This window comes from Acanthochromis polyacanthus, chromosome 2, assembly GCF_021347895.1.
Source record: "Acanthochromis polyacanthus isolate Apoly-LR-REF ecotype Palm Island chromosome 2, KAUST_Apoly_ChrSc, whole genome shotgun sequence".
Taxonomy (NCBI): Eukaryota; Metazoa; Chordata; class Actinopteri; family Pomacentridae; genus Acanthochromis; species Acanthochromis polyacanthus.
In genome coordinates, this window is record NC_067114.1 from 29,249,645 (window position 1) to 29,269,350 (window position 19,706).

At 39.5% G+C, this 19,706-nt stretch overlaps 1 protein-coding gene across 1 annotated transcript in view; it reads right to left on the reverse strand.

Annotated features, from left to right (window-relative positions):
- LOC110967169 (carbonic anhydrase-related protein 10-like) overlaps nt 1-19,706 on the reverse strand; it is a 195,780-nt gene that overhangs the window by 82,503 nt on the left and 93,571 nt on the right. Inside the window, exon 3 of the mRNA XM_051960747.1 lies at nt 14,429-14,571. Coding sequence (XP_051816707.1) covers nt 14,429-14,571 — 143 coding nt within the window. The remainder of the gene's footprint in view (nt 1-14,428; nt 14,572-19,706) is intronic.

Genomic DNA, 19,706 nt, shown 5'->3' on the forward strand with positions numbered 1-19,706 from the left:
ACCTTCACTACATCTAAAAGCTTCACTGTGAGCTTGTACCTCCTATTATTATGACCTTATACCCCCAGAAAAACATTAAATATTCATGATTAAATAAGAGTTCAACGCTGAAAAACTCCAAATGGGTTCAGACCAAACTCATCCTAGTTCAGGTTCCACATTCAGCCCAATTAGAGCTCAAGTAAAATAACCTATAAATAACTACAATTCATTTTTTCCCTTTGCTTTTGTGTGAAAAAATACATTCTGAAAAAGTTCAAATTGAAGTAATTGTCTTTGCACAAAACATTACGAACAACCTAAAGTTTCTGAAGGAAAATACATTCAATTTTATCAACATTCATCCTCAGTTTATCATTTCCACATCACAACTTCCAGTGTGTCGACAAAGGAACACAGCATTTAGTCATCTGGAACTGAACCACAGAGGATTTTACTTTATGATGAAAACGACAAACGTCAGACAAAAAAAAAGACAAAAAACAGCATAAACTAGACAAAATGTCACAAAAACGAAATACAAAACGACAAAAGCAAGAAACAAGATGACAAAATATGAGACAAACGACAAGAAACAAAACAAAAGGGACAAAAAATTAGACAAAAACTTAGAAAATGAAAAAAAAAACGGACCGACAAAAATTAGACAAAAAATGAGAAAGGAAGAAACAAAACGACAAATTGACTAACGACAAAAGTGAGACAAAAAATGCCACAAAACAACGAATAAAGCAAAACACAAAATGAGAAAAATAAGACAAAAACAAAGCAAAAGGAAACACAAAACAACAAAAACATGAGACAAACGACAAAAGTCAGACAAAAAACTACAAAAAAGAAACTATTACAAAAAGAGAAATGATTTTAAATTTATAGTTTTACTGATTTACAATCTGCAGTTAATGTCTTCTCTGGAATTTTTACACTCTGAGGGCCGGATTGGACCCTCTGGAGGACCACTTTTGGCCCACGGGCCTCATGTTGGACACCTGTGGTTTCGATGATTCGGCTGAAAATGACCAAACAAACCAAATATTAAATCCTTACTGGTGCATGGAAACATGTGGCATCTGCTCTCCCGAACCCAACCTCTTCAAACTAGCGACGAGAGCAGTCAGTAATAAATATACACAGAAATGCAATCGTGCAAAATAACTAAATCTGTCCAGACCTGACAGAGTAATCTGGCAGCAGCCCACCACTCTTAGTAAAAAGCTCATTGAGGAAATATGTTTTCCGGGGCCTTTAAGCAAAACAGCATTTGTTATTGTTAGAGAAATTCCACAGCCTCACCGTGAAATAAATAAGCCCCCAAATAGCCCAAGCAGGAGATTACTTCTGCCACCATATATCATTTCCACATTAGCCAGCACATCAGCGCTATCCCGATACGCTGCACGCCGACTGACATGCATCAAGATACCGCCGAGTCCACACAAGTTAGCGTTTTTTTTAGGGAAATCGGCATTTCTCTGCTCCTTCTCTGAATTGAAATGATGCAACGTTGCAGATTTCTACGATGCTTTAGTTCATCGTATGTCGAGCTCCAACACGGTTTTTAGATCTCCCGTGATGCAGCCAGATATTAACTTTCATTAAACAGCTTGTGCCTGTTAAAAGGCTCTTATCTTACAATCATCACCCCCAGCTGAGAGCCCTGAAAAGCTAGTAAGTGTAGCTTTGTGATTTTAGACGTTTGTTGCACATCATCAGGATTATTTTCTCTGTTCTGTCTCTCCACTGAAGATTATTTTTGGGAGACAGTTAAAGCGAGAAAGTGCAGGAAAATGCCTGAGTAAAAGCTGAAAAAATACCACCTCTGAGCGTAAAAGTACACCACGACATGGTAAAAATGTTTGTACATTTATTAGGGCTGGACCTGAATATCCCGAATATTTGTTCACTACGGCGGTATCCGAAAATTGGCCCCCCCCACATCGGCTCCTCCATTCGTGTTTGTTACCACCACCCGACTGGCCGGGTTCTGTTGACTCTGACGTCACGCTTCACTTCGCTGCATAAACACAAGACAAGATGCCGAAGACCTCCGCTGTTTGGGAATTCTTCAGTTTAACTGAAGACAAAACGAAGGCAAAATTTGAGACGAATGGATCTGAATATTCGGGCCGTCTCTGCCACAAGCCGCGACCACGCCCAACACCCCTCACCCCCCCAACCCCCCACCCCCGGCCCGTCGGACATTACAGGGTGGAACAAATATTCAGATATTCGTTTTTAATAGGGCCCGAATATTGGGAGGCCAGAAACCACTATTTGGGCCAGCCCTAATATTTATTAACACGAGGGTTAACTATTTGCACACGGTCACAAGTCATGCTTACAATGAGCTAACTTGTCTTCATGTACAAAGTCAATTAAGTGCCCCTTTATTTTCTAATCAGACTTTAGAGCAGTGTGAGACTCCAAGGAGATGTCTGAGCAGAATGAGTTCAACCTTTAAGTCTAGAGTCTTACAGTACAGCTTGACGCGCCTCTAAAGCAGCTGCAGCTTCCTGTGACACCGATCGTCGTAGGCGACGGTTTTAAATCCAGGAAGACAACATCATTTCCAAACAATGAATGGAAAAGAACACGGCTAAAACCATCCCACACCCGGAATCTGGAGACACCGGCAAAGCCAGAGCGCATGGTTTCACGGTTCATCAAGCAGTCCGTAGAAAATCCTACACGACTTTCCCATAATGCATTTGCCCCGGCAGCCACCGAAGAACAGTGAATTCTGACCGAGTGTTAAATAAGGAAGCACACAGCCTGCAATGAAACATCTGTGTGCTCAAGCCATCCCACAGGACAGGTTCAGCTAAGCCCAGTGTGCTAAGCAACATGGATTGTGGATTTGATGCATGGCTGGATTACGGCCCCCTGGAGCCCGGCGGCGCACACGCCACTCCGTCTGAAACCGTTCTGGACAGGAAACCCCCAGGGATGTGGAGGTGCTAAGAGTTTTTACAGCGTAAGTCGCAGGCTGTTAATGTCTCCATCTCAGATCCGAGCAGCGAGCAGAACTCATTACATCATTATAATGCCCCATTTTATTAACGGATCGTATTCGAGACTGACGCACGAAGCCGATGCCAACGCTAACTGCTATCCTCGAGTCAGCGGATGATGATGTAGAGCCAACTGTGGTGGAAAGTAACAAAGTACATCTAACCAAGTATTTTATTTAAGTACAATTCTGAGGCACCTGTATTCTACTTGAGTGTTTGCCTTTCAGATCACCTCATACTCCCATTCACTTCATTACATTTTTTTAAGAGCCAAAAAAAGATAAGATTTTACATACAAACAACGTGACACAGTCAGGATATGAAGTCACTAGAATTAGTTCTTCCTACTTCCTACGACTACTACATTAAAGTACTACTTACATGGGCGATTAATTCATCGATGACAGCCATCTAGTAATAAAAAATCTTGACTGAAGCCACTGCAATACTTATGAATACTTTTATTTATGGAACTTTAAGTACATCTGAAGCTGTACTGCATTGTTCCCTCAGTGTGTATTGTAATCACTTTGCCAATCTCTTACTCTTAAATGTGTGAGGAACTAATAACATTTCCATCCTGCACAGTTGTGTTGTGTTTACTGCTAAATATTAAAAGGTAGCCAGCAAATAACTAAGGATGGGCACCCTGTAGGCTTCTACCTGTGTAATAAAAAAAAAAACTTACATGACAGAAACAAAACAAATTGTTCTAAAACGTCTGACTATTTCCGGTGAAAAGATTTAGAACGCCCCAATTTTTCCACTTTTTTTATTGAAATTCAAGTAGTTCAAGTCCAATGAACAGCTTGAAATGGTGCAAAGGTAAGTAATGAATTGCTTTCTGGGAACAAGAAATGGGTTAACAACTTAAAGCTGTTCTGCAGCAATGGAGGTTAATAAAGCCTTGAAAGTTGGTGCTACAAAATCCGAACGGAGTCCCAACTTTTCTCGATTACTTCCAACCCCCTCTGTCTGCATAAAGTAGTGCTGGAACACACCGTGGAAGCAAACCCTCCAGAGCATTAATGAACAGTGTTGTACTGCAGAAAGTGGTGTGTTGCTGTAAAAAAGGAGAGGAAAACTCGATTAACAATAAAAGAGAGACAGATCTTTCCTACAGAGAGGAAGAAGGTCAAGGTGTCAGTGAGTCCAGTTTTAGTTAGTGTCATTTTTGCATCCTTTAGTGTAATTTTTGTCTCCAGATTAAACCCCATGGAGTTGGTTTGAACTGGACAGAAGAGTGAAAGCAAAGCGACTTACAAGAGCTACGCATTTATGGGAACTTCTGCTACAGAGCTGGAAGAACTTTCCGAAGAATATTTGACTTCCATTGTGAAAAGAATGAGTGTGTTCAGCGGTTATATCTGCCAAAAGTTTAGAAAGCATTTCTTACATCCTTCCCTTTCATTTTTTTTTTTTTACAAATCATTATACGTTACGGTAAATTACGAGCACAAACATGTGCTTTGCCACAGTTTTAATGAGTCGCATACACAAAAGGAACAAACGCATTACAAACACATTAAAACTACTCTATTTTTGTCACAAATTAAACCACGAAGGGAACGGCGCTGTGCATTTAAACGCATATTAACACAAACTCCATGCAAATGTATTTTAAACGAGCTCTGGCACAGTGTTTCAGTAATCCAGATATTTCATTAGCCCCAGCGACCTACATTCCCCCGTGGTTTGGATTAGCGGAGCCTGAGCTTCTGCTGTCGCTCATCCCATCTCGCACCGTCCTCGTCCACGGCGGCCATGATTAGTGGCTGACACCGCTCTCTCAGTGAAAAAACACGGAGCTTACCCTCGTGGCTCTTCTTAGCCCTCATCCTAGCGAGCGAGCCTCGTGGGGAATTACAGGGAAAGACCTTCGGAGGAGGTCACGGATGCGGCTAATGTTCCTTCGAGGTTTAGCCGTGGCCTGTGGGACGGCGTTAGCCACTCAACACGTAAACAAACAGGACCGCGGTCATTAGTATGTAACAAACAGAAGGACCTGGTGGAATTTATCGACGGGTTTGAGTGAGATTTAAATTCCTGGTGCGTCCTGTCCTGATTTTACAGTGAATGACTCCAAACTCGAAGCTATTTCCAAAGCAAATGATACTGTATGTACCAGGCCTTTAGTTTCAGAGCCTTGAAAGCTTGATTTTTAGAATCTGTAGGTTTAAGTGTAACTGCACTCTATGCACAGAACCTCAGATAAGAGGCTGGCTTTAATGTAACAGCTAAGTGGATGAGAGGCCCGGCTTTGTCATTTAACAGATGAAGTGGGCACTTTCCATTACAGTTGTTCTATTAGGAGTATAATCAGCCCTCTTTCGGTCTGCCCTCGCCTACAATCTTTCAAATACTTAGGAAGGTGACACATAATGCAACAAACAGAAAATATATTGAAATGAGCTCAGAGGGGCGTTCTAAGCTCCAGACAAAGATCAGTAAGCTGAATATTTGTCACGGTGACATTACAGCATTTGGCTATTAATCTGACAGAGTTTTTAGTTTGCAGAAAGTCTTCATTCCAAAATATCACGGTGCACAGAATTAACCCTCCTGTTGTCCTCATTTACAGGCACCAAAAAATTCCAATAACTCATTTTGAGTTTCCCTTAAAAGTTTCATTTTAGTAAAATCCCCCAAATTTGGCAAGAAAATTCTAGTAAATATTTTCAAAAAATTAGTAAAATTTTTTTCTAAAAAAATAATCAAAAAGTGATTCCATAAATATCAGTAAAGCTTCTGATATTTTCTTTAAGAACATTCAGAAAAAAATCAACCAAAATCCAGTGAAATTTGCTGAATTTTGGTTGTTTGTTTCTGAATGTCCTTAAAGAAACTTTTTTTAACATTTCTTTTTTTTACACCCAAAAATGTTCAAAACTTTTCCCAAAAAGTTTTAATTGTGAAAATCTATCATCACAAAAAACTTCCCCTTAAAAGAATTAATTTACAAAATCCCCCAAATTTGGCTAGAAAATATTTTCCAAAAAATAGTAAAAATCTTCCCCAAAAAAATCCTAAAAATAATGTGATTATAAACACATCAGTAAAACATCTAATATTTTCTTTAGGAACATTCACAAAAAAATCAAACAAAATCCAGCTGAAATGTTGAAAATGTGGACATCAGAAATTTCACTGAGAAAGTCTATTTTTTTCCATATTTTCAAACTTTAAAACAGGTCAGTTTGACCCGCAGGACGACACGAGGGTTAAAGGAATGTGCTAGAAGAAGACACTGGTCTGGAAGGCAAAGAACTTCACAACACGAGGGTTAAAACATCCTCAAATAAGGTGCTACTTATTTTCAGCCTTATAAATAAAATGGCCTGTAGTTATATTATTCTGTCAGAGCTGTGACCTATTTTCCTCATAGTGTTATTCAAATTAAAACATTCGTTCTACTTACTGAATATGCTGGGTTATTGGATGAGAAGTTTCATTACTGTAAATCCTACATTCATATATTCATTTTCATCAGTATTTTTTTCCTTTTGTTTCTACAGTATTCAAACACCGACTTTTCATCAACAATCATTTTCAGCTCAGAGACAGAAACCGAACAGCTCCCTTTGATCACTTGGCGACAGCGGGGAGGAAAAAAACTCCCCGATAAAACCTGCTACAGATGTGAGATGAGAGCGATAAATAAGCTGCAGTAATACTGTAGCTCTGCAAAGTACATTAAACCACAACGTGCACTACTGTAGCTCTGACTCAGTAATGTGCAATGTAGCGCTTTGTTTGCTCTGTAACAACACCGAGGAAATGTATGGCCTTGGAGCTGAAATTAGAAGCAGTTTTGTTGCCATCCTGCTCACCATGGCAATGCTGTCACAGGAAAATAAGAAGAAAAACTGGCACCATTCTACTGGACGGAAGCACAGACTGTGTACAAAAAAAAGGACGCATCCTGCAGGGATGAGGAGTGAAGCCAACATGGAAGTGTCTGAACCTGTATTCTGTCTAACAGCCAGCAGGGGGCGACTCCCATGGCTGTAAAAAGCAGTCAGATTGTATAGAAGCTGTAGAGAAAATTATCCTACTTCTGTCTTGATCGATTACCTCAGCAAACACACTTTTAATGAGATTATGGTCTCACTTGCTAGTTTCAAAGACTTTTTGAATGCAGTATGGTGCTCACTTTGGAACTTATGGCCCCAGTTACAGTCAAATAAAAGAGAATGTGCGGTATGCTTTTGATGGCATAAACTCCTTTTGATGAGGGAGAAACACCGCAGTATCATGAGTGTGGAACCTTTAAAACTGTAAAACCCACTGTTGCAAAAATACAAGATCAGTTTTATTTTTCTTATTATTAACTTCTTAAAATATATATATATATATATATATATATATATATATATATATATATATATATATATATATAAATGCAAAAATTAAAATAAAATACAACAAAAATTTATAGAAAAAAATATGTATATACAGAAAAATTATATATAATCTTTTGTTTTTTTAAATGTATTTACAGCATCTTTTGAAATGTATATATATATATGTATTAGGGGTGTAACGAAATTTCACGAAATATAAAATGACGAAATAAAATTCAAAGACGCACAAAATAAAAAACACGAAATAAAAAACGCAAAGGGGCGCCACACACCACTGAGACTGATGATTTTTGACCCTCCTCGCCTACGGAGGAACCTCGTCGTTCCTCCGTAGGCGAGGAGGGTCAAAAATCATCAGTCTCAGGAATTTTTGAGGAATTAGCTGACGCTTAAATAAATCGGTTGTGGCTTCCTATGTAAACGAAGAGAGAACAGTGAGAAGACTGCGGATTAAACAAAAACCGTGTGCAAAATATGCCGCGTCAGTTCGCCGTATACAGCGGCGAGTACGACTAGTTCACAGTTCAGACATTTATAGGTCCAGACTGCAGCTCCTATTGCAGCTGCTATTTGTTTTCCTTTTTATCCAAGAATGTAGTTATCCTGATTGTTACAACAAAGCACTTTTTTATTGAGGTTTTATGTTTGCATTTGCACTGTTGTCTAAATAAGGAGAAAAAAATACAATTTAGTTTTTTATCAAAGAGCATTTATTTTGTGCTGATGCAGCATTATTTTTTGTATGTCTGCATAAGGAAGAAAATAAAGAAAATGAGATTTTTGCATAACTTCCTACGGTTGGGGATTTTCTTTAATCTTTATTTCATATCGTGAGTATTTCGTATCGTTCCATGAGTTGACCATTTCGTTATATATATATATATATATATATATATATACACACACACACACACACATATTATGTTTAGTTTTACTTTTTTTTTTTCTTCTTTTTTTCTGTATTTGGGTGTACAGATTTGCTTGATTCGATTATTTATTTTTGGCTTGTTTTTTCCTTTATTTGGGTCTTACGAGGTTAAAGCTAATATGCTTTTGGGAACTTTCCAAGGAACTGAATGTTTTTTTGGCCCTGTTATCTGTACTTCTATTTATCTGTGTTTATCCGTGTGTTTCTGTTCTGCAGTTCCCTCATTGTGTCCATTTTGGCTCACTACCGCCTCATTTTAAGGCAGATCTTCTCATTGCAAATCTCCATCTCAGATTCCCACTGGACCTAATCAGACATCCATTCTACTTCTGGAGCTCCACACTGTTGTTGTGTTGAAGCACAGTTAACAACAGTTGCAGTCCTTTTTTTCTTTTGTCAACGGCGGTGCTAAAATGCTGCATAGTACACTGACACACTTTTCCAGCCAGTGGCAGTCCGTGTTTGAACACCACTCCAGAACTTACTGACCCTTAAGAATGAAATACCCTGAAGCAGAGGCTTTCTGGGGACCGACACAGTCTCCCTGGAACTTCATTTAGACTCCTTCAGTGGAGGCATTAAACAGGAAGGCACAGAAAAAGGAATTCCTCAATAGGTTCCTGGGGTCCCTGAGGACGGTCCCTGCGGTGGAAACATGGTCTTACATAAGAACCTGCTCGCTTCACTGTGAGAATTTTCATGTTTTTATGGGGACATGTGTCCTTTCAGGGGTGGGTAAAAACTTTATCACTCGTAGGCAGATGGAACTGCTTCTAACCTACTGTGAATATGGAGTTCCACCGTGTGACAGAAAAAAGGATATAGTCACACATATAGCTGCACAGAGATTTTTATTTTGAATAATATAATAGTACCACATCACATCTATTTCTGTTATTGTTAAAGCTAAAATAGCTGAATAATTAAATGACTAGCAAGGACATAAAGCAACCAAACTAAATATATACATGAAAGGGCAAGAGGAAATAGACAGAGCATTTAAATAATTGCATTTAAAATAAATTATTAACCTATAAATAAAGAGAAGCTAATATGAGGTGGAAGTACTGAAGTCAAAAGGAACCATTTAAGATAAAACAACTCATTTGTGAGCATAATTCCATCATTTGCACCAAGAAATAACCCGTGTGCAGGTATTTCTTATTTTCCTTCTTTCTTCTGAACAAAGATCTGCTAATATCTAAAATTAATTAACTAACAAGAATTTTGATTGATGTTTTTTTTTTGCCACTTCTTCTGCATTTAGTTACTTTCGAGGTTCCACAAAAAAATGCTCAAATACACAAATAATGTGTCCTCCATCAGTCTTTGGATGTTCTGAATCAGCATCATTTCCATCTGAAGCCAACCTCAGACCTATGTGGAATGAATGAACGACGCCTTTGAATTCTGGAAGCCTCTTAGGGAACATTAAAGCGTAATAGCGAAGCACCGCATTGTTCTTTGCCGAGATCAAAGCGAGCGAGTGTGATCAAATTTTCATACTCATGATGTTGTGAAATAATGATTTACGACTCCAAACAGGTTTTCTTCTAAATCAAAGGGAGAAATCTTATTACGGTGAAACGCACCTTCAATTTAAAGTCTGCCTCATTTGCAGGATGGATTATTGGAAATAATGGACTGTGGCAATTTTGCAGGTACGACCGACAACAATTATTTAATGAATGCGTGCAGCAAACTGCTTTCAAGGGAAAAGTGAAAACGAAGCATGTGGACGTCAGGAATGATAGATGGTTTTCTCTTAAAGCAGGAGAGGGTTGGAAAAATGATGAAAAATGCAGTTTATCCTCAAAATATCAATCACAGCAGCTTTCACACCGGTAAATTATCAGTCTTTGATGTTTAACGCAATAATGTGGAGGTATTAGCACAGTTATTAACATTTTATGAAGGTGTGCTCTGACTTTTAAAGGTGTTTCATTTAAAAAAAGAAAAGGTTCTACCTCCAAAGCCTCGCCTTCTAGCGTGACATGCACAGCTGCTGTTACAGTTTGATATAAAGAATTAAATTCAGGTTTGTCGCACAAAAAAACAACAATCAGACTTGAGACAGACGACTGAAAAAATGGATGAAAGTCTTTCTGTGCACACACACTGTCACAGTAAAGACCGGCTTGTAGAGGCTAAAAAGAACATTATGTAACAGAAAAGTGACCAGAAAAGCACCAAAAACAAAAAGGGAAATTTCAAGTTGTCCCTAAAGTTTGAATCCTTTTTACTTCCTTGTATAAAAACCAGAACATCTCTCTTCACTGTTTGGAAGGGACACCATCACTACTGTAGCATTCGGACTATTGACCATTCTACAGCAGATGGTTGGTCAAGTTTGAGGCCACAACTACTTCCTAAAGCTCTCCTTCAAAATAAAAGCACTTGTTCTTGCACATGTTAAAGAAGATACTATCAAGAAATATGTAAAATATGAAGTTGCTGCCCTGGAATATCTAATTCTTATGAATGGAACTGTAATTTAGTGACGATACTGCCAAAGTTTTCCCAAAGGTTTGGACCGTGTTTGCCTTCCTGTATGAAAATGTTTCATATTTGACCGTTTTACGGAAATACAACAGCAAACTGAACTAAGTGGAACATTATTAGAGTGTCCTAATTTAAGCTACCTTGCTGTATTTTTTGTAGGGCTGGCCCGAATAGTGGTTTCTGGCCTCCGAATATTCGTGCCCTATTAAAGACGAATATCCGAATATTCGCTCCGCCCCGTAACGTCCAACGGGGGGGCTTGTGGTGGTGACAACCCGAATATTCGGATCCATTCGTCTGGTCTCCCGGGTCCAAATGTTGCCTTCATTTTGTCTTCAGTTAAACTGAAGAATTCCCAAACAGCGGAGGTCTTCAGCATCTTGTCTTGTGTTTATGCAACGAAGTGAAGCGTGACGTCAGAGTCGGCAGCCACCCGGCCATTCAGGTGGTGGTAAGAAACACGAATGGAGGAGCCGAGATGAGCCGAACACGGCGGGATGAGCCGAAGTGGGCCGAAGGTGAAGGGAAGAGACGAGCTCCCAATATTTTCGTCTGGAGGGAGGAGGGGGCGAATATTCGGATACCAAAATTAATATCCGGATACCGCAGTAACGAACGAATTTTCGAATTCGGATATTCGGGTCCAGCCCTATTTTTTTCCATTTCCTTGATCTGTAGGAGCAGCTTTTGCATCATTCAGAGTGGTAATTGTTCACACGTTAAACAGTAAAAACCTACTTTTTCTATTTTTTTCCCATTTTAACTCCATCCATAACTACTTCTATCCATTCTGAATGTTCCTGTACCAGAACCAGTCTGTATCAACACACAAAAGGCTGCTATTTTCTGGTTGGACAGTGGTTTATATTCAGTGGAGAGGCCGGCTACGACTACTCTAGCTGTGGTTTGTTAAGCTCCATTTCTGCTGCATCAAATCTGGTAGAGCTGAAGCTAAAAATGATTGTTTATAGGACCGTTACTTGCTTAGGCCCCAGTAAAAATGTCAATTTCTGCTAGAATTGTTTGGCCCATCAGTAAACACAAGGAGGACAAGTGTCTCTTATCCAGAAAGCCCATTTTTAAGCCGTTATTGACTGAATTGGGGAGTGTTTATAAAGTGGAAAATCCCACAAATAACCAAAAACTTTTGGGTTAACACTTGGATTTGTGTCTCTGTTTGCCATTTTCAAAATAACCGTTTATTTTTGCTCTGCCCTCACACAGAACCTTGTAATTCCAAGCAGAGAATAATCTCTCAGTATTAGAGGGTTTAATCTGAAACTCACAGGAAGCAGAATTTTAAATATGATGAGTTTATGATTTGATTTTTTACATTTTTAGAATATCCATCCGTTCATCCACTAACTTCATCTAGGAGAGAGAGGGTCATATGGGGGGGGGGGGGCTGGAGTACGCACCAGCTCATCACAAAACCAACACAAAGAGACACAAGAACACATTCAGGCCAATTTAGAACCACCAATTAACCCACCGTGCATGTCTCTGGACCGCTGGAGGAAAGAAAAAGCCCAAACAGGCAGAGGAATAATGTGCACAACTCCTATATAACTGGTCTGGTATCAGTTCTCTTCTTCTCCAGTCTGACCTTATTTCATCTAAATATAGCCAATAACTAGAAAACACCACTGCATGCCATGATGACTACAGGGTGCCATGTACAACATCACCAAAATATGTGTTTTAACTATAATTCAGGGCGCTTTAGAGAGGATTTTTCCTGCAAAGATTAACCGTGATTGCTGCATAAAGGACTAAAATGTAATGCCTCCTGAGCCCGGTGCAGTCAAATGCAGCTGGGAATTTTAAAGCCTTCGGATATGGATGAAAAGCTCATATTCTCTGTCAGACACAAGTTTCTCTGAGTCTTGATTTAGAGACCGTGTCCCGTTCTGTTTTCCTGCCGCCGTGATGAATTAAAGCGGCGTCCCTCTGAGAAGGACGGTCCGACTCGGAGCGCAAAGTTTGATGAATTCTGTCTCCGAATGTGAGCTGGAAATTTGTCAGTCGCTGCCTCGAAGACGTCGAAGATTACTGAGGAAGAGTTTTAATCTGACGACAGACGTCAGGTCATCTAAGGCAGGGGTGTCCAACATGAGGCCCGCGGGCCAAAAGTGGTCCTCCAGAGGGTCCAATCCGGCCCTCAAAGTGTAAAAATTACAGAGAAGACATTAACTGCAGATTGTAAATTAGTAAAACTATAAATTTATAATAATTTCTAGACCATGACAAGTTGTTTTGATCATGAAGTAAAATATTATGTTGTTCATTGTTCTTTTTTTTTCTTTTTTTTTCTTTTTTTTTCATTTTGTTGTTCATTGTTCTGTCATTTTCTGTCTCATTTTGTAATATTTTGTCATGTTTTTGTTGTTTTTTGTCAGACTTGTCATCCATCTCATGTTTTTGTCGTTTTGCGATTTCTTTTTGTCTCGCTTGTGTTTTTTTGTCTATTTTTGTCTTTTGTTTCTTGCTTTCATCATTATTTGTATCGTTTGCGTCATTTGTTTAATTTTTGTCTTGTTTTTGTTGCTTTTCGTCTTTTTTGTCTGAATTTTGTCATTCCACTCATGTTTTTGTCGTTTTCTACCTCATTTTTGTCATTTTACATCTAATTTTTGTAATATTTTGTCTTATTTTAAAAATTTTTACAGACTTTTGTCATTGGTCTCATGTTTGTCGTTTTATTTCTTTTTGTTGCTTGTGGTTTTTGTCGTATTTCTTTCTTTTATCATGATTTGTATCGTTTGTGTCATTTATTTAATTTTTTGTCTTGTTTTTGTAATATTTTGTCATGTTTTTGTTGTTTTTTGTCAGACTTTTGTCATCCGTCTCATGTTTTTGTCGTTTTGTGATTTCGTTTTGTCTCGCTTGTGTTTTTTTGTCTATTTTTTTCATTTTGTTTCTTTCTTTCATCATGATTTGTATCATTTGCATCATTTAATTTTTTGTCTTGTTTTTGTTGCTTTTCGTCTTTTTTGTCTGAATTTTGTCATTCCACTCATGTTTTTGTTGTTTTCTATCTCATTTTTGTCATTTTGCATCTCATTTTTGTAATATTTTGTCTTATTTTTTAAAAATTTTTTTACAGACTTTTGTCATTTGTCTCATGTTTGTCGTTTTGTTATTTCTTTTTGTCGCTTGTGTTTTTTGTCTACCTTTTGTCGTATTTCTTTCTTTCATCATGATTTGTATCGTTTGTGGTGGAGACGGCCCGAATATTCGGATCCGTTCGTCTGGTCTCCCGGGTCCAAATTTTGCCTTCGTTTTGTCTTCAGTTAAACTGAAGAATTCCCAAACAGCGGAGGTCTTCAGCATCTTGTCTTGTGTTTATGCAACGAAGTGAAGCGTGACGTCAGAGTCTGATACCAAAATTAATATCCAGATACTGCCGTAGCGAATAGCGAATATTCGGATATTCGGGTCCAGCCCTAGCTGTTCATAATCCTTCCATCCATCCATCCATCCATTCTCTATACACCGCTTTATCCTCACTAGGTCACTATGCTGTGATTTTACTGGTCCTGTCCACTTTAAATCAAACTGGGCTGAATGTGGTCCTGAACTAAGTTGAGTTCGATTCCCTGGTCTCAGGCGTCGGCTCTTACCTTGCGTCCTCCGGTGTTGAGCCTCAGAGGGGTCAGATAGGGGTCGAAGATCATGTGAGTGGTCTCAATGTCGATGGGCGACTGCCTCTTCCCTATGGCACACAGGTTCCAGGCCGAGTTCACCAGACCCCAGAAGGATGGGACTGTTGGTGGGGAAAAAGAAGGAGAAAGAGAGGGCAATTAGCGTGTCTCTGTGTGCGCCACAAGATCAAACCATAAAAACAGGGAGAAAGTGAGCAGATGAGCTTCATTATGACGGGACAGGAGGAATGGAGGAAAGGGAGATTTGAATTTACATATGGCTTCATTAAAATCTGACTAAAAAAAGAACTTTCATTAAAGTCTCCAGGTTATTATCTGAAAGTACAACTGAGGTGGAGGAACGGACTTTATTAAAGTCTGCCTCAAAGTTCCCCCACTATCATTGCTTACAATCGACAGTAACAGAACCAGGAGGCCCGCAGGACCAAATGTGACAAACTCAAACATCTGACCTCTGATGAAAGCTGGACATTTCGCCTTTTATAGTTTAAATGTTTGCAGAAGACTTCATAAATTTACTGCACACACCGATATAGAGAATATAACTGAAGAAATCAGGGTGATGGAATCGCCATAAATGAAGCAGACCCACTGTTTAATATGAGGCTAACGTGGAATTATCATGAGCTAATGTAGCTTCAACTTCAAGCAATTCTAAGTTAAGATATTAAGAAAACATATTTAATAGGCTTGTGTTTCAACTGGTTCTCTAATGAACAAAACTGTGAAGATTATGTAATTACGGACCCCTGTAAAACAGTGAACAGAGCAGTGTCAGTATTTGGATCGTTAAGACATTTTTCTAATAGTACATTCAGTTTGAATTAAAATAAATGATCCAACACTAGAGTATAAAGCCTAACCTTTATTTATAAGTGGTTTAGCATCAAAATAGACAGAACTATATGTGACATACAGTCCTTATAATACACACCGCATTAGGTAGGATGCAACGGATCAGACAGAAACATTAGAGGGACTGCAGCAGGTTTAAAGAAAAAGATTCAGGAGGAAACAACACACAGATCCAGCATCAGGCAGATTTGTTATTCAGCTCCATTTTAGGCTTTGATCTATAATAAAACCCACGTAGACTGTGTTTGATTTGGGACTGGGTTTCTGACGACGAGGTTCATCTTTCCATCATCCTTCCATCCGTTTTGGGCCTGTGATGGCTGGTATAAAGCAGAGTTTACTACAACAGCATCAGCGAAGCATAAATGAATCCGTAAACCACAAGGAGCCAGAGATAGTCGAGGTGGTTAGCCTCAGTGCTAACCTTGTAGCCACACTAAAACAGTCTAAATTAGTTATTTCTGTCATTTGTAGCAGTTTGTCACCAACTGAAAACCAGATAAAACTGGTTAAAATATAATATTCATACTGAGTTTTACTACTTAATATTTAACTCAGATGTATTTGCAGCCATTCTGTCCGCATGTTTGTTGACATAAATGATCTTTTTACCAAGTGGGAGATACTGTCTGGTCGCTGTAAGCTGCTGAAGTTTAAACACACTTGATTGCTCAAAAATTAGGGTGTCCAACATGAAGCGGTCCTCACACTGAAACCCTTCTTCAAGCAGAATAGATACCCTGTGCCACATTACTGCCTCTCACTGGGGGGCAGAAAAGGTTTCCATACGGTTACAAAAAGGCTCTATTGCAGCGACATGAGCACGTCCTGACAGAAAGCAAAAGCAGCTTTCCTTTTAGCCAGAGAGATTCTGTCCATGTAACGCTCTCTGGTTTGCACCGTGTTTGCTCCTGGTCTCTCCAAATGCATTGAGGTAAACTTTATGCTGCACTGTAGGGAATCAGGAAGATGTCTGCCCTGTCAGATATCCAGCCGGTCATCTGAGATCCTGATCAGTTCAGGATTTAATCAGGCTCCCCTCTAACTACAACCCATCTGGCAGAAAATTGTCCCAATTCAAAAAGCAGTCGGAGGCGACCGGTTCGGGGTACGATTGATGGCCTTGGGTACGGCTGCTGGCTTTGGCGCTGCAGCTCTTCGGCTAAAACGCATGTTCTAAGTGATGATAGATGGGGCTGTGCTATGTGTTTTGATACGGGGTGTGTTTAAACTCAACCCCTGGGTGGGATCAGTTGCTCCGCTCTCCACCAGCAGCGGATCCAGCCGTAAAAATGATTACCGACTCTTTCCGTCCTGCGGCGTCGGACCCGGAATGGGATTTAACGGAAATGTCAGGCTGATAACTGTCCTCCAGGCAGCCAGATGTGGACTGCATGAGTTAACACCGCAACGACCACACGGGATGATCACACGGGGCCTGAGCTGACCTCACTAAAGCCACTGTAATTTTGACACATGCACACAAAGACACACAGATGAGAGGGCTTATCACCAGCTAAACTGTCATAATACTTGTCAGAGAAGGGCTTAATGACAACTCAGAGTGTGAAACATCTGTCATTATGATCAAAAAACCAATCAGCAGCCGCTCAGCTAAAACTCAGCCAAACGGGAGAAATTTTTTAACATTTGACGGACGTGAGCTCAGTAGAATTCGGCTTTGAAAGCTTATTTATGTCGTTTTTTCTGGGTTGCGCGCTGTTTCCAAATTCATACACACTGATTCACACCTGCCCAGGAGCCGACTAGAACAAATGCACCCCCCCCTCCTCCCATCCGTCCCCTCTCAACGTTTCATCCGTCCCTCTGTGGCGGCGGCGGACGGAGAAGCCGAGTGGCAGATGTGGCAGTCCTGACCTGCAGAGTGCAATCCTGACCCGTGCTCGGCACAGAGTTACATGTCAACACGCCGTTATATCACCCGGCTGAGTGTGTGCTGAAGTAGGTCTGTGTGTGAGAGACGGATATCCAACTGTACACCGGGAAGCACAAGGAAACGCGTAGAAAGAAACAACCAGCTGCAGATAGAGAGCGATGGTGGAGATGATGCAGCGATCTCTGCGTGTCATGCTCGGCAAGATGGGACTAATAAAATCACGGCTGCGTCACACTGTATCACATCAGTTTGAAGCGTGACAGCTTGTGCGATTAAGGCCTCTTGAACTGTACTGCTCTGATGTAAAGGCAAACAAGGCGAAACATTAGTACTTAGCGGGAGGGGGGGGATTCATTCTTCAGGTCAGGATTTGACCCTCCTGTTGTCCTCATTTACGGGCAACAAAACATATTGTTACCTTGTCTGAAAAAAATGCAAAAATTCTGCAGAAAAATTCCCCAAGATTTTAAAAATTTGCAAAACCTTCTGGAGGAAAATTCCAATATTTACTTAAAAGTTTCCCTTAAAAGTTTTGTTTTAAAAAAATACCCCAAATTTGGCAAGAAAATTCTTGTAAATATTTTCAAAAAATGAGTAAAAATCTTCCCAAAAAAAATCATAAAAATGCCTAAAATGATTACATATATATATATATATATATATCAGTAAAACTTCAATATAACTTCAATATGAAAATTCCTTAAAAGTTTCCTTTAAAAGTTTTATTTTCCATCAGTGTGTGAATGTGTGTGTGAATGTGAAGTATAATGTAAAGCGCTTTGAGTATTGTTTCAGGTATAGTAAAGCGCTATATTAATACAGACCGTTTACTATTTTTTTATTTTTAAAAAATTGCCAAAGTTGGCAAGAAATAAAATTTTGAAAAATAAATGAATAAATAAAAGAAATTAGTAAATACTTTTAAAAGATGAATAAAAAGCTTCCAAAAAAATCCTAAAAATATCTAAAGTGATTACATATATATCAGTAAAAGTTCTAATTTTTCTTTAAGAACATTTGGGGGGAAAAAAAAAATCGACCAAAATCCAAAAAATTCGCAGGATTGATTTTGTCCCAAATGTTCTTAAGGAAACAGTTTTTTTTTTTAACATTTCTTTTTTTCCACCAAATTTTTTTTTTAAATTTCCAAAAAATGTTTGAAATGAAAAAAGCTTTCATTGTGAAAATACAGATTTTTTCCCCACATTTTCAGACTTTGAAATGAGTCAATCTGACCCACAGGACGACACGAGGGTAAAAGTGAGTGGTAGATGGGACATTTAGTGAGACAGAGCAAATATACAAATACTCCTCCACAAATCTGAACTGAAACTAATTCATAAACAGAGCTCAGGAAAGAACAATGGCATGTTTAAGTTTCTTCTGCTTCAAAGTAACCCACTGAGTCAGCCGCATCCAACATAATTAGTGACATGAAAAACGTTCTTCATCCAGCTCCCTCTGTCTCACACTGCAGTCAAAAGTTCTTTGCCTTCCAGAACAGAGCCTCCTTCTAGCACCTTTCTTAATGTTGTGCTCGGCCTGCCAGCCTTTCTGATTGTATCAGGTTTCCATAACAACAACCAGCTGCTTGGTTGTGTCTCACCACACGTCTGGTCTACGTTGCCTAGTGATGGTTGACCAGCATGGATTTGAGCCATAGAGCGACTTGTTGGTGAGATGTTTTGTTCCATCCGTAGCATTCTGGTAAAAGTTCCATCACTTCTTTTTGAGAGCGTCTTCGTTGCTGACCAGGAGTCGGATCCATAGAGCCATATGGATTCCACTGACGTCTTGAACACTCTCATTTTGGTGTCATTTTATTTGGAGATAACCATATTTGTGACAGAGTTTAGTGCTCCCCAAGCTTTACCAGTTGCTGTTTCTATATCGTGTTTATGGCCATAAACAGGCGTGCCCCCCCCCCCACACACACACACACATCTCAGAGCTGTTGGCAGTTTACCAACCTTCCAGGACTCTACGCTCGTCTAGCCACACCACACCTCCTTGGTTGTCCCCAGGGCAAGATATAGAAAGTTTGGTGACCGCTCTTTTGCCGTTCTTGGCCCTAAGCTCTGGAACTCTCTTCTATTGCACTTACAGTCCATTTCTGAACTAAATGTTTTTAAATGTCGTCTGAAAATGCACTTGTTCCGTGTAGCGTTTGATGCTTAGCTCCATTTAGAACTGTGTGTTTCTAAAAAATGCTTTTACTTATTACTACATTTGCTATACTTATTACCGCCCAGCAAAACTGCGTTTTCCGGAAGGTATTGTTTTGAGCTGCATGGTCTTGGTTGGTTGGTTGCTTGTTTGTCTGTAACAATTTCATTTCCGCGCGATAACTCGACAAAGTATTGATGTAGCCTCACCATATTTGGTACACAGGTGTACCATAATAAGACACAGGTCAAGTTCGAATTTGGTGACCTTGACCTCATTTTCAAGGTCACATGGGTCATCTTTGTCGCCGGGCGGTCC